The following is a 15,039-nucleotide window of genomic DNA, read 5'->3' as shown; positions in this document are numbered from 1 at the left end:
TGCACTTGCTGTTTTGGGGAGTAGCAAAAAGATCGCAGCAAGGCTGACCCCACTTGAGAAAAAATTTCTCTCACTACAGAGTCTTTCAGAGACCACTCGTGAGGCATGAGTATAGCTCTGCTCAACTTGTCCGCAATGTGATTGGACTTCCGGGATGTGCGTTGCTATCAGAAAACGCTGAGAAGAAATCGCCCATTGCCACAGTCTGAGTGCTTCGACACAGGGGTATGATCTGGTTCCGCCTTGTTTGTTGATGTACCACACTACAGACATATTGTCTGTCTGGATTGCAATCGTTCCCAAGGGAAGAGAGTCTTGAAGGGCTTGCAACGCTAAAAGCACTGCTCTCATCTCCAGAACATTTATGTGCAAGTGGCATTCGCTTTGGTTGCCATGTGCCCTGGACTGTCCTGCCCTGATAATGCCCCCACCCGATCAGGGAGGCATCCGTTGTCAGTGTAGCAACCGGAGGAGGTGGAACAAAGGGTCTTCCCAACAGGAGCTGGGGGGAAGACATCCACCACATGAGATGCTTTTTGCACTACTGCGTGATCACAATGGTGTGAGACATTGGAAGTTCCTGGTATGACCATTGAGTAAAAAGCATCCACTGAAGGATCCGCATGTGGTATCTGGCTAATGGAAGGAGAGGTATGGCCGCTGCCATGATTCCCAACACCTTTAGAACTAACCTGGCTTTGATTCTGTTGTTGTTGAGAAGGAGTGACACCAATTTGTGAATGTCTGATATCCTTTGGTGTGTTAGCTTTGCAGACATGTTTATAGTATCTAGATTTGCGCCTATGTAGGTAATAGTACGACAAGGCGACAAAACAGACTTTTCGCAATTTATTGAAATACCCAGTTTTTGACAAACGCGAAAAGTATAATCTCTGGCCATCAGAAGGAGATGCTTGGTGGGAGCTGTGAGGAGCCAGTCGTCCAAATATGGAAACACCTGGAATCCTTGTCGTCTCAGGTGAGAAACTACAACTGCCATGCATTTGGTAAACACCCGGGGGGCAGTGGTGAGACCAAAGGGCAGGGCCCTGAACTGAAAATGACTGGTTCCCAGCCTGAAGCGGAGGAATCTTCTGGAGCGCCTGTTCATTTTATGTGATAGTACGCATCCCGAAGGTCTATAGAGCACATCCAGTTTCCTTTGCCCAAAAGGGGAAGAATGGATTGCAGCGTGACCATCCGAAATCTTGTTTTCTTGACTGATTTGTTCAAGACACTGAGATCCAATATCGGTCTCCAGTCCCCTGTTTTCTTTGGAACTAAAAAGAACCTTGAGTAGATTCCGGATCCTTGTTGGTCTGCTGGCACTGGCTGAATTGCTCTTTTTGCAAGCAGTTTTGAAATTTCCAAAGCTGCTAGATCCCTTTGAGCGGGTGGAACATCTGGAAGGGATTTTTTGACTGATTTGGAAAGCGAAGAAAGCGGATAGAATAGCCTTCGCACATGATGGACTGTACCCATTTGTCTTGAGTCAGGGGTAGCCAGGCTTCTGCGTACAGTGACAATCTTCCCGACTGCCTCGAAGATGGGCAGGCGGGCAACACCTCAGGGATGCTGAAAGGGCTTGTCAGGAAGGCTTCCCGATTGCCCTGGTTCTGCGGACCCCTGCCCCTAGGCGACGTCTACCATTGTTATTCCCACCTCTGCCTTTGGTAGGAAACGACTCTGTCGTCAGGCGAAGTCCCTTGAGATTGTTTACGGAACCACATCTTTCCACCCTTCTGGCCTTTGGGGTAAGGCCTGAAGGAGTCGAAAACGGACTCGACGGCAGAAAGGGTCTTGCCATCAGTCTCGCACCTAGTCAGGGTTTCTTTCACTTGAGGACCAAAGAGAGATGATCCATCAAAGGGGAGTTCGTGAAAGACGCCTTGAAAGGGTCCGAAATTGCATAGCCGCATCCAGGCGTGCCTACGTAAGGCTACACCTGTCCCTGCGGCTCTACTCGCTCCATCGGCCGTAAGAAAGGAGGCGCATGGAGGAGTTGGATATGGAATTAAGGGTAGCCAGCTGCGTGTTCATCTTGTCTTGGAAACCCGCAGCTGTAGGATCCTTTAACATTTCACTCGCTTCCTTGATCAAGTCCCTTTGAAGACGAGTGAAATGGCACAGGTAGTTCAGCGAACGCATGGTAAATGTCGCTGAGGAGAACATCCGCTTCCGTACCTATCCATGGACCTAGATTCCTTGTTAGGTGGATGGACAGGTACTGAAGGATCAGCCAGTTCCTTCTTTGTGGCAGCAGCTACCACCATAGCATCCACAGAAACTCCTTTTGATAAAAATTGCTTGTCTGCTGGAGCTGTGATGAACTTAGAGGGTCTCCTGGGAGTGGGGTCCACTGAATCAGGAGCCGTCCATGCCTTCTTAGCAACCACCTGCATGAGGGGGTCAAGGGAGGGACACCCAGGAGGTGGAAGGGAGAGCCAACGCCTCAAGATACACAGATTCGTCCTCCGAAGGGTTGAGGGCTGGCCAATTTCCCCTCTGTTTCAGGATCTCCAGAATGTCTGCAAATGAGACATCTTCAGAAGGGGAACGAGGGGAACCCTCAGAATCATCCAAATCTGTGTCTGACGTGATAGACTCAGGTGAGTCAATGTGTTTCCTTACACTTCCTCTTCCGAGGGGCTCTTCTGCCAACTCAGGAGAGGCCAGGAAAGAGGATGAAATCCCCACAGGGGGCTCCTGAGGAGCTGGCTCTCTGCGGTCCGGGATGAGGGAGTGAGTCGACTTACCCTGAGGCAGCATAGAGGGAGGGGCGGACGGAGCCGACTGTGGAGTAGAGCCAGGCTCTAACACACTCCGCATGACCTCGAATGCACCCCTGTCAGGCAGAGCCAGAGGTCCCCGCCCCGAGGAGCTAAGAACCCCCCTCGGCACCGACAGTGATGGCTCCGAGGCCGATGTCGGAGCCGAACTCACCAGCGCCGAAGCCCCGAGAGGGAGAGGGGGGTCGGACAAGGGTCCGATGCCACTCACCCCCTCGGAGCCGACGAGGGAAGTCCGGCACCGAGATTCTTCCAAAGAAGAAAACGGAGCCGAAGACAATTGTATCGGTTCCGACGTAATCACAGTCTCGGTTCCGACGCGACCCGGCTCCGAACTCAAGAGAGTCAAAGGAGGAAAAGGTTGATGGACCGGGGCAGGCATCGACTGATGAGTCGGGCTCTGAAGCATCTGGGCTAGTGCCTCGGACTTAAGTAGTCGACTCACTACCCTCTGAAGGTCATGATCTGACAGCCTCGATGACCTAGAGGAGTGAGACCTTTGGCTCCGTTCAGACAGCAGGGGAGATCCTGGAGCCGAATGAACGGAGCCAAGAGATGGTGACCTGGACCTCTTCCTAGTTGTCGGCTCCGAAGGTCTGGTCGGAGCCGACACGGGAACCTCAATAACCTCGGCCCGCCGAGCCGAGGAGCCACAGAAACTGTGGACTGAGACTTATCGGCTCCAGCCGGAGCCGATAAAGGCAAAGGTTGAGCAACCTGGGGTCTCGGCTCAGAAGCCGGAGCCGAAGACCTCGATGCCTTAGAGGGCTTCCCTGTTGAAACTGACAGGGAATCCTCTGGCTTCAGTAAGCCTCTAAGAATTAATTTATTTTTTCTTTCCTGCAGGACCCTGGGGCTGAAGCCATGGCACACAGCACAGGAGTCCTGCAGGTGCAAAGGCCCCAGACAATAGACACAAGAAGTGTGAGCGTCTGTCAGAGACATTTTCTGACAGCACGCATCACACTTCTTGAATCCGGAGACCTTTGCTTCTTTAGACATTTTTTTGACTGACAGGTGTACACAAACACGCACACAAACACACAAGTTATACCCTGTCAGGAAAACACAAAATTAGTAGTAATACTAGTATTTAAAACTACAATAAACTAGAATAAACTACAAAAAAAACACACACTCCACTAGGGAAGGGAAGGCCTAAAGGCCCAATGGAAGAACCAAAGATTCTTGGGGAAAGAAACAGAAAATATTTAGGGTCGGGGATAAAGTTTTCTAATCTACACTAACTAAGTAAGAATATTAACTTAAAAGGGGTTTTAAAGAGTAATTTTTACAAGAAAAATAGCACTCACCAGGAACCGGTAGAAACAACCAACCTCGAAGCTGTAGCGGCAAACGAGATCTGAGGTAACTCTCGCCTAGCATTGTGGGATATAAGGGGAGCCTCGAGCCGGTGGAACCAACTCTCGAGCTTTTAGAGTGGCCGAGTCAGAGCCGAGGTCGGCTCCGAACCCATCCAGCAAGAATGAAGGCGAGATAGACAACTTAACATCAGTAGTTGTCCCGGATGAAGTAGATCCCTGAAGGCTGTCAGGGCATTCTGAACAGCTAGCATCTCTTTTTGGTTGATATGTAGATGCATTTGGCTTGCGGACCATGGGCCCTCAATACATCTTCCTGCCATGTGGGCTCCCCAGGCATAATCTGATGCATCTGTTGTTAATATCTGCCTCACTGTGGGTAAAGCAAATGGCTGCCCCTTGTTGTGGTGACAGGCCTTTGCCCCCCCATCGAAACTCCTGTTGCAGGCAGGGAATGAGGGTAATTATTGTTTCCAGGCTATGGCAATGTTGAGTCCAAACACTTTTTAGATACCATTGAAGTTTCCTCATATGCAGTCTTGCATATGGAATTAGCAGAATGCAGGATACCATGAAGCCCAAAGCTTGCAGAATTTTTCTTGCAGATAACTGCGTCTTTGTTGCCAACATTTTGAAATACGTAGTCAGTTGCCTTTGTCTGGCATGAGATAAGCCATCTGGGCAGTTGTATTTAAGCTTGCACCCAGGAATATTATCTCTTGAGAGGGTACTAGTTTTGATTTCTTTTCGTATACTGTGTACCCTAGGCATGTTAGTAATCTTTTTACAAACGCCAGATGCTATAGCAGAATGTCCTTGTTATCTGCTTGAATAAGGCAGTCGTCCAAGTAAGGATATATTTGTATTCCTCTTTGTCTGCAAACTGCAATTACTGGAGCCAGGCATTTTGTGAAGTCCCTGGGCGCAGTAGATAAGCCAAATGGCAGTGCAGAGAATTGGTAGTGCATTGAGCCAGCTATGAATCTGAGGAATCTTCTGCATGACTGTCTGATTGGGACATGCAGGTATGCCTTTTTTAGGTCTAAAGTCACAAGCCAAGCCTTCTTGCCCAGTATGGGAAGAAGCTGCTGCAGAGTCAACATTTTGAATCTTGGAATATCTAGATATGTGTTTAGAATAGATAGGTCCAGTAATGGTCTCCAGGCATTGTCCTTTCTGGGCACCAAGAACAGTCTCGAGTAAAATCCTTGTCCCTGCTCTTGCTGTGGTACTTGCTGAATGGCCCTCATGTCCATGAGGGATGACACTTGCTTTCGTGCTTCTGCCCATTGATTTTTTGGCAGGTCTGGCAAACCATTTGCCCTTGGCAGGGTGTGAAAGTGAAACCTGTAGCCTTGTGACACGATATCCAAGACCCGTTTGTCCTGGGTTATTACGTGCCAATTTTGAGAAAAAAGTGCTAGTTTTCCCCCTAAAGGTGCTGCCAGAAGATAAGTGCTTGGTGCAGGCAGGGGGAAGTCATTGGGACTGCTTCCTGTATGGCTGTGATTTGTCTTCTCCGCTTTTGGAGGTAGAAGTACCCCATTGTTTAGACCTGTATGAGCCTTGGGGCTGGGATCTGCCTCTTTGTGGCCTGTCTGATACTGGAAAGGACCAATTCTTTGTAGGCCAGTGCCTGCTAAATCTTGGAGGCTGTACCTGTAAGAAATCCTTGACTGTTTGCATAGATTTAGCTTTGTCCTCCATTTTCTTCAACACCTCTTCTGCTTTAACACCATACAAGGTATCATGCTGTAATGGAGCATCTAATAATTTTGCTTTAACATGATCAGGCAGATTCTGTTCCTTTAACCAAGCGTGCCTCCTAATGACAGAACCCGTAACAGCAGCCCTGCAGGAGGCCTCCAGAGAATCAAAACCACATAGCAAAGTATGCTTTCCCACTTGTTCAGCTGCATGCAATAAATCATACATCTTTGTTTTCTCCACATTCATAATTTATCAACATTTTCTGTTTAAGCAGTGACATAATATATTGCTGACATTTAAGCATATGAAACGGACAATTTAAAGCCCTTATAGCCAAGGTAGCAGAAGTGTAAATCTTTTTCCCCATCTGTCCAGTGCCCTAGAATCCCTGTCAGAGGGGGTAGGGTTTTTTGCAGTGGAAGCCTTGACCCCTTTGGGACCCTGAGAGATAGTTTCTGGGTCAGCAGCAGGGTTTTTAAAAAGAAATTTATGTGAATCAGGAACCCTGTAGTATCTGTCTGGCTTAACAGGAGCTGGAGGTAAAGAGTCAGGAGTCAGAATGGACTCTGAAAATACATCATCTACAATGTCTAACACAGGTGGAATAGCAAGGGGCCTGTGCTGAGGTAGTAAATTGAAGTCTCCGAGCCTTTTCTCAGCTTCTGAATAACCTTGGCTCTCCCAGTGGAAATGCTCCCTCATGGTATGCAGAGTTTCCCCAAAGAATAATCCTCAGGAGGAGAGGCTGAAGGGGATAGATTCTTCAGCATCAGAATCCTCATAGGGAGGAAGAGAGTATTCCTGATCAGAAGAGGAATCAGAAGAAATGGAAACCTGATCTGAAGATTAATATTCTGTCTCTTGCCTAGGCCTCTTATCAGGAGGGGGATGGGAACCCCTGATCAAAGTAATAAGTTCTTTGGCCATTTTGAGCATCTGTTTTTTAGGCATGGAGGCCTGTCCATGGGGCTGTTGTACTTGTTTCTTTGTCTTTAGAGGTGCTTTAGTCTTTGCCTTTGAAGCTGAAGTCGTTTTAATATATAACTGTGTAGGCCTGAAAACACCCTCAGAAGCTGATGCCTGCTCAGCGGCTCCAGACCCATTTGAGGGAATAGTTTCTGAGGTTCCAGTACCTTGAGTTTCCGGCTGCCTAGTCAGCTCCACGTGGGAGTTGGAAGCGGCCTGCGGCTCTAAAGCAGCGGGAGTCAGAGGCTGCCAAAGTGCCTCACTGAGAACCGGGGACTGGCTTAGAAGAAGCCTCGTCGTCAGTTTTAGACCTCGGATGCCTGTCCTTTTCTTTTTCTTTGCATTTCTTTTGAATTGCGGTAGTTGGATGGCTATCCGACGACATCGTGTAATTATATCTTCTGCCAAAATAGTGAAATGCAAAATCGTACTGACGCTCAATAGTGCGTTGGTTAAATCTAGCACAAAACCGACAATTAGCAATGTCGTGATCAGGGCCTAGGCAAGGAATACAGTAAGAATGGAAGTCCTTATGAGGTATTTGCTTACCACAAGAAATACAATTATTAACTTTTTCTGACATCGGTCTGGAGCAAGAAAAAAGTTTCCCCAATGGGGTACTTAGCTTTTAATGAAGACTTCGGATCTGAAATTCGAACACGAAAATCTCAGGAGTCGGCCGACCGGGACTTACAAACTGCTTTTGCTTCGGGCACCATGCAGCAAGAAAGACTGAAGAAAATGGCATCGGCTGCATCTTATACCCCTGGCGCACTGACGTCAGGGAGGAGGCGACAGCAATCAACGCCGGACGTAGACTTTGGAATTCAGGCTGACTGCAGGTAGCCTGCCAGCGGGATAACCCAATTGTAATGACTACAACAGTGAAACACCAACATGTACAATCCTTTTTACCCCATATATCCAGCGCCCTGGAACCTCTATCAGAAGGGGTAGGATTTTTAGCAGTAGAAGCCTTAATGCCCTTGGGCCCCGGAGAAATGGTTTCTGGATCTGCAACAGGATTTTTGAAAAGGAACTTGTGGGAGTCAGGAACCCTGTAGTATCTGTCAGGTTTACTAGGAGCCGGAGGCAGGGAATCAGGGGCCAAACTGGATTCTGAGAACACATCAACAATGTCTAGTACAGGAGGTATAGCCAAAGGCCTATGCTGAGGTTGAAACAGGAAATCCCCAAGCCTCTTTTTTGAATCAGAAAATTCCTGGCTTTCCCAGTGGAAATGCTCCCTCAAAGCATGTAAAGCTTCCCCAAAAGAACAGTCCTCAGGAGGAGAAGCAGAGGGAATGGAGCCCTCTGCATTGGAATCCTCATAAGTAGGTATGGACAAATCCAGGTCATTAGAAGTGTCAGAAGAAATAGAATCCTGATCAGAAGATTCATAATCAAGTTCAGCCCTAGGTCTCTTAGAGAGGAGGGGTTGACTACCCCTGATTAGAGAAATTAGATCTTCAGCCATTTTTATCATTTGTTTTTTAGGCATAGGGGCCTGAACATGTGGCCTGGGCGACGTTTTTTTAGACATGGATCAAGATTTAGGCCTTAGTAATGAAGGCATTGTCTATTTAATATGCAAGTCTGTAGGTCTGAATACACCCTCAGAAGCTGGTGCCTGCACAACGGCTCCGGACCCATCCAAGGTAGAGACACCCACGGGTTCCATAGGTGAAGCATCTCGCGGCATACCGGACTCCAAATGGGTCTCAGTAGAGGCCTGTGAATCAGAAGTAGTGGGTATCAGGAGTTGCGTAAGCGCCTCACTGAGTACCGGCTAACTGGCGACTGGCTTAGGAGAAGTGTTGTCAGCAGTTTTGGACCTCGGCAGCCTGTCTCTGTCTTTATCTTTGCGTTTTTTCGGAATTCCGGTAGTCGGAAGGCTAATCGACATTTCTGGATAATTAAATCGTGAACCAAAATAATTAGAGGCAAAAGTATACCGACGACGGATAGTGTGCTGATTAAATAAAGCACAAAACCAACAGCAAGGAATGTCGTGGTCAGGGCCTAGGCAAGGAATACAGTACGAATGAAAATCTTTGAGGTATTTGCTTTCCACAAGTAATGCAATTAACTTTTACTGACATTGGTAAGGAGCAAGAAAAAGTTTCCCCAATGGGGAACTTAGCTTTAGTTGAAGACTTCGGTTCTAAACTCGAAAACAAAAATTTCAGGAGTCGGCCGACCGGCACTTGCTAAATGCTTCTGCTTTGGGCAACGCACAGCAAGAAAGACTGATCTAATGACGTCGGCTGCATGTTTTATACCCCTGACGTCATGGAAGAAGGGACAGCATCTGACGCAGGACCCAAGACTTTGTTAATCAGGCCGACTGAGGGCAACCTGCCATCAGATTATCCAAATGTAATGACTGCAACAGTGAAACACGAAGAACATCTGAAGAGTCAGCATCTTGAATTTTGGAATCACCAAAAAGGTATTTAGAGTAGACAGGTCCAGGATAGGACGCCATGAATTGTCCTTTCTGGGTACCAGGAAAAGTCTTGAGTAGAAACCTTGTCCCTTTTCCTCTTCTGGTAACAAGTGAATAGCCCCTATGCTTAAGAGAGAGAGTACTTGCTTTTGGGCCTCTGCCCACTGATTTGGAGGTAGATCCGGCCAACCTTTTGGAGTTGGTAATGTGTGGAAGTGAAATCTGTATCCTTGAGACACTATATTTAAAACCCATTTTTCCTGGGTAATGAGTCCCCAGTTCTTTGCATGAAGGGCAATCTCCCCCCCTCCCCCCCCCCAAAGGGGCAGACAGTTGAGAAGTGCATGGAAGGTTTAAAAAAGTCATTGAGAGAGTTTACCATAGGGGGGAGTTTTATTACTCCCAGATTTGAAAGTGGAGGCCCCCCACTGCTTAGTCCTGTGCATCCCCTGGGACTGAAGCCTGGGTGCTCTGTTGGGTCTGGGTTTCGACTGAGGCCTGGGAGAGGCAGGAAAAAAACAATTCTTAGAAGGCCAATGCCTACTAAATCTAGGAGGTTGTACTTGTAAAAAATCTTAAACAGTTTGCATAGATTTGGCTTTTTCCTCCATCATTTTAAGAACTTCTTCTGCCTTGTTGTCAAACAGGCGGTCCTGATTTAAGGGAGCATCCAGTAATTTCACTTTAACATGATTTGGCAAGGATTGTTCCTTAAGCCAAGCATGCCTTCTAAGAACAGACCCAGTTACAGCAGCCCTGCAAGATGCCTCTAGTGAATCAAAACAACATTGCAAAGTATGTTTTCCAACTTGTTCAGCAGAATGCAGTAAATCCTTATTTTCAGCACAATAAGGAATCAACATAATTTTCTGTTTAAGCAATTCTATAATATGCTGCAGATGCTTCAACATATGAAACTGGCAATTCAAGGCCCTAATGGCCAAAGTTGCAGAAGTATACACCTTCTTACTGCATGTATCCAGCGCCCTGGAGTCTCTATCAGAGGGGGTAGGATTTTTGGCAGTAGTAGCTTTAATGCCCTTGGGTCCCTGTGAAATGGTTTCAGGATCTGCAGTAGGAGTTTTGAAAAGGAACTTGTGAGAGTCATGAACCCTGTAATATCTATCAGGTTTTCTGGGAGCAGGTGGTAGAGAGTCAGGGGCCAAGCTAGATTCAGAAAAGGCATCATCAACAATGTTCAGTACAGCAGAGATAGTTAAAGGCCTAGGCTGGGGCAGGAGTAAGAAATACCTAAGCCTCTATTTAGAATCAGAGAAATCCTGACTTTCCCAACGAAAATGTTCCCTGAGAGTATGCAAGGTTTCACCAAAAGAGTAATCCTCTAAGGGGGAAGCAGAGGGAATAGAGTCCTCAGCATCAGAATCCTCCTAGGTAGATAAAGGTAAATCCTGGTCATCAGAGGAAATAGAAATTTCAGAATCCTGGTTAGAAGTATCATAAGCAAACTCAATCCTAGGTCTCTTAGAGGGGGAAGGTTGGCTTCCCTTGATTAAAGTAATAAGGTCTTCAGCCATTCTTATCATTTGTTTTTTAGGCAGAGAGGCCTGACCATAGGGTCTGGGCATCAGTTTTCTAGGCATGGGTTGAGTTTTAGGCCTTGAAGAAGAAGATGGCATTGTTTTAATATGCAAGTCAGTAGGCCTAAATACACCCTCAGAAGCCGGTGCCTGCACAGCAGCTCTGGATCCATCCAAGATAGAGACATCCGCAGGTTCCAAAGTTGAAGCATCTCGGGGCATACCAGACTCCGAATGCGTCTCAGTAGAGGCCTGCGAATCTGAAGTAGCGGGTATCAGGGGCTGCGAAAGCGCCTCACTGAGTACTGGCGAACTGGTGACTGGCTTAGGAGAAGTGTCATCAGCAGCTTTGGACCTAGGCGGCCTGTCTCTGTCTATCTTTGCATTTTTTCAGAATGTTGGTAGTTGGATGGCTTACCGAAGACATATCAGGATAATTGAACTGAACACCAAAATATTTAGAAGGAAAAATATACTGACGGCAGATAGCTCGTGGTTTAAATAAGGCACAAAACAGACAGCGAGGTACGTCGTGGTCAGGGTCTAGGCAAGGAATACAGTACGAATTAAAATCTTTATGAGGTATTTGCTTTCCACAAGAAATGCAATTATTTACTTTTACTGACATCGGTTTAGAGCAAGAAAAAATTTCCCCAATAGGGTACTTAGCTTTTAGTTGAAGACTTCTGTTCTGAAACTCAAAAACGAAAATTTCAGGAATCAGCCGACTGGCACTTGCGAGCTACGTCTGCTTTGAGCACTGCATGGCAAGAAAGACTGATGTAATGGCGTCGGCGGCATGTTTTATACCCCTGACAACCTGACGTCACAGAAGAAGAGACAGCAACTGACACAGGACCCAAGACTTTGTTAATCAGGTCGACTGACGGCTACTGCAAGCAGATAACCCAAATGTGATGACTGCAAGAATGAAACACGAAGAACATCCCCTGCCGATCTACAGTTTATTCAGAAATATCTATAGTTAAATAAAAATATTTTGTTTGAAATGAACTTTTTGGCAAAAAAAAAAAAAAAGTAAAAACGAAGACTACTACTCAGCTATGGAAAGAACTGGGTTTGAAAAAAAAAAATACCAATTGGGGTGGGTGAGGGATACAAGCTAATATTTGCTTATTTACTCACAGTTGACAGATTACAGCAACTGTGCAACTCCATGCAGCCAGCAAGCATTCATGCAGAGGATGCACAGGGGCTGATGAGAAAATCTGAGACCAATGAATGACCTTGAAAAGATAAAGTATGTGCATTAGTTTTGACTCCAGCTACACATCTCCTCAAATTAAGTTTCTGGCGACTATTCACAGATGAGAAGCACTATGTGAAGAGCAACTTAATGTGACTGGTAAAATTTAGCTTTACAGCATGAGGGAAGATATGCATCTAAAGTAAATTTATTTATTTATACTTGTTTACCAAAGTAAAGTACTGATCAATATTGACCAAATTACAGCTCAGGACTTAAATATTTAAGATGTGTATCCATTCTATATTAACACCTCATGTTTTGAAACTCAAGGTTAAAAAAATAAGTATTTGTTTACCTTAGATACTCAACTAGCCATATCAGGCCAATGCCATGAAGCAAGGCTTAAAGATGAGGAGGAAAAAATAAAGAAAAACAGCTGATCGTATCACATAGTGCTTTACACAGCACTGGTCATCTATGAATGCCACCCCCCCCCCCCCACTAAGTTTCTCACACAGTCATGAGGGGCGATTAAACATTTTCTAGTTTATTTGCTAAGAAACTACACTACATTACATCATATACAATGAGGACTATCAAGGAGATTCCAAAAGAAACATTCCAACCTCTATATGGTTTCTTTTTTCACTACTTCCAGACAATCTCTCAATTCAAGTACATAAGACACCAGCAAAAGATGAACAAGTGCACCAGTAAAATAAATATGCTACACATTCTGAATGTACTTCAATGACTAACAATGCAGAGAGAGTCTACTTTACAGACATGTTGCATAAAAGTTCATTTTCATAATTACTGGAGATCAATTATTAAATACTACTCGGGTATTTCCATTACAGGCAGACTCCTGTCCTATTAAGGTAGCTGATACACTTGCAAACACCACACTCCATCAGAAACTTCCGCCAAAATGTTTTCGTTCTGATCAGCCACTCTGCTAACATGAATGGGTAGATAAGATCCCCTGTAACAGTTCAGAAATCAAAAAGCATGGCACTTACCTCTACAAAACTATTTGTTATTAAATGTTGATACTTCAATTTAACTTTTGAATCTGTTATCAAACGCCTGCATTAAAAAAGGAAAAAGGTAAGATTACAAATGAAGCACCACTGTACAAAATCACAGCATTCTAATATAAAAATGATAACTTGTACTTAATGACTTCTGACATGACAGGCACAAAATAAAAAGCTACATACAGATTTATGAAGGCTTGTTGGTACAAATCGTATACATTTGCTGTCTCTTAACATAAACCCCCATTCACCTAAAACTAACAATCTAAGCATATTTATTACCAGTATGACACACTACTGTACAACTGACAACTAAGAACAACTTCATTTTATTACTACTACTGTTACTATTACATTTGTCACTGAATATGCCGGAGTTGACTAGTTCATGCTAAACTAATAGACCTTCAACGTTTTATATTTCTTTGTTGTCAGATATTATTTTTAAAAGAATGAACCACATTTACATACATTTAACTCTTTTAATACTTAATCCTCAGGAACGAAATATATTTCTACACAGATTTTACTTGTTGATTTAGTCAGAATAAAATATTTTACATGTATTAGTACTTCAATGTGTTCTATTCTTGCAGCTGTTCTCTGGGCCTCTGCTGAAAAGGGAATTGATTAGTCTCGCCTACACCTGTAAACACAAGCAAATTAATCTGTATCGGACTGTGCCCCTACAAGGACAAAAATAAAGGTTAATAAAGTAAAACAGAGAGAGAGAGAGAGAGTTGGCATTTCCTATATATAGTTAAAAAAACAGCAACAGTTAAAAGTTGAGAGTTATTAGAGCAGAAAGACAGTTCCTGGAAGAGTAGCCAGTGCTTAGGATACAATAAGAATGCATTTTAAAAGCAGCAGAATTCAGGGAGAAAGGGACGTGGGAGAAGGTTAACAGGAGCAACAAAGAAGGGCTGGCAAATTGCTGCAAAATATAAAGGATAACCTTTCAGATCAAGAGTAGAGGCAGTCACAGAGTTGCAACAAAAAAAAAAAAAGGCAAGTATTTACACAAAATTTGTGAGTTTACAAATATTAAGCAAATTATTTTTTTATTATTATTTTTTTTTTGTGTGTGTGCATGTTATAACAAGTCCAGGACACACAAACGTTCAGCTCAACAATTAAGGCAACAAAAAGTACAAAGAAAAGTAGCAAATCTGGGGACCCTATGACAAAAATAATAATTGAACAACCAGAGGAGACGAGAGTTCAGAAAATCTAGGAAAATCTATATACAGCACAGGAGTGGGCAAAGCCAAGACAGGGCACAAATGGAAATATTTATGGAAGATTTAGATATTCCAATGTTGGAGGAAAGAGAAGCTCAGTATCCAATAGGATAGATAAAGAAATAAAAACTGTGATGCACAGCTATTTCACAAAGAAATCTGTGAAAAGACAATATCCCATTAGAAATCTGTAATTTCAAGAGAAGAAATTAATAAACATTTGGAAGGCTCTTTTCAAGAATGCAGTGAAAGGTGAAGTGTTGCTATTCTGGAGGAAAACGGCACAGCAGATCCTTCATCTTGTATACATGTTTCTAATTATAACCACAATTACAAAGTGCCTGTGTCCATACTAGTTAAACGAATGACAAAAATATTACCAAAACTGGTATATGCGGATCGCTGGGGTTCAATGGATTTTGTTTGGGACACTTCCTTAGGCAGATGTCTTTAAAAGTGTCACATAGCTTCAAATAGAGATAAGTACAATGCATAAGGAGATCAAACACACCAAACCATTAATGTCTGCATGTACATACCAAAAGCTGGAAAAAAGTTACGTCTTACCATAAGGTCCCATCTGTGTTGTTGATCTTCACTCATTCATCACTGATGGGATGTCAGTTCCGTCCTCGGAACCGAGCCGGCCTTACATCTGGCTCGCCTTAGCCAAAAACTCTTCAGCTAAGCTTTTACCCATAGTACCCTTCTCTATGTTACCTCAGATTGAGTTTGCCCTTTATCAGTAAAGCAGAAGCAGTTTCTGCACAAGTG

At 44.5% G+C, this 15,039-nt stretch overlaps 1 protein-coding gene across 2 annotated transcripts in view; it reads right to left on the bottom strand.

The window, feature by feature from the left end:
* Positions 1-15,039, bottom strand: part of ARIH1 (ariadne RBR E3 ubiquitin protein ligase 1) — a 2,944,219-nt gene that overhangs the window by 1,645,833 nt on the left and 1,283,347 nt on the right. For both annotated transcript variants that reach the window (XM_044077451.1, XM_044077453.1), the window contains exon 6: positions 13,007-13,073. In XM_044077451.1, coding sequence (XP_043933386.1) covers positions 13,007-13,073 — 67 coding nt within the window. The remainder of the gene's footprint in view (positions 1-13,006; positions 13,074-15,039) is intronic.

Source organism: Protopterus annectens, chromosome 7.part0 (assembly GCF_019279795.1).
Source record: "Protopterus annectens isolate FY-2018-M chromosome 7.part0, PAN1.0, whole genome shotgun sequence".
NCBI classification, from domain to species: Eukaryota; Metazoa; Chordata; order Ceratodontiformes; family Protopteridae; genus Protopterus; species Protopterus annectens.
Note: the sequence above shows the minus strand (reverse complement) of the source record. Positions and strands in the feature narration are given on the sequence as shown.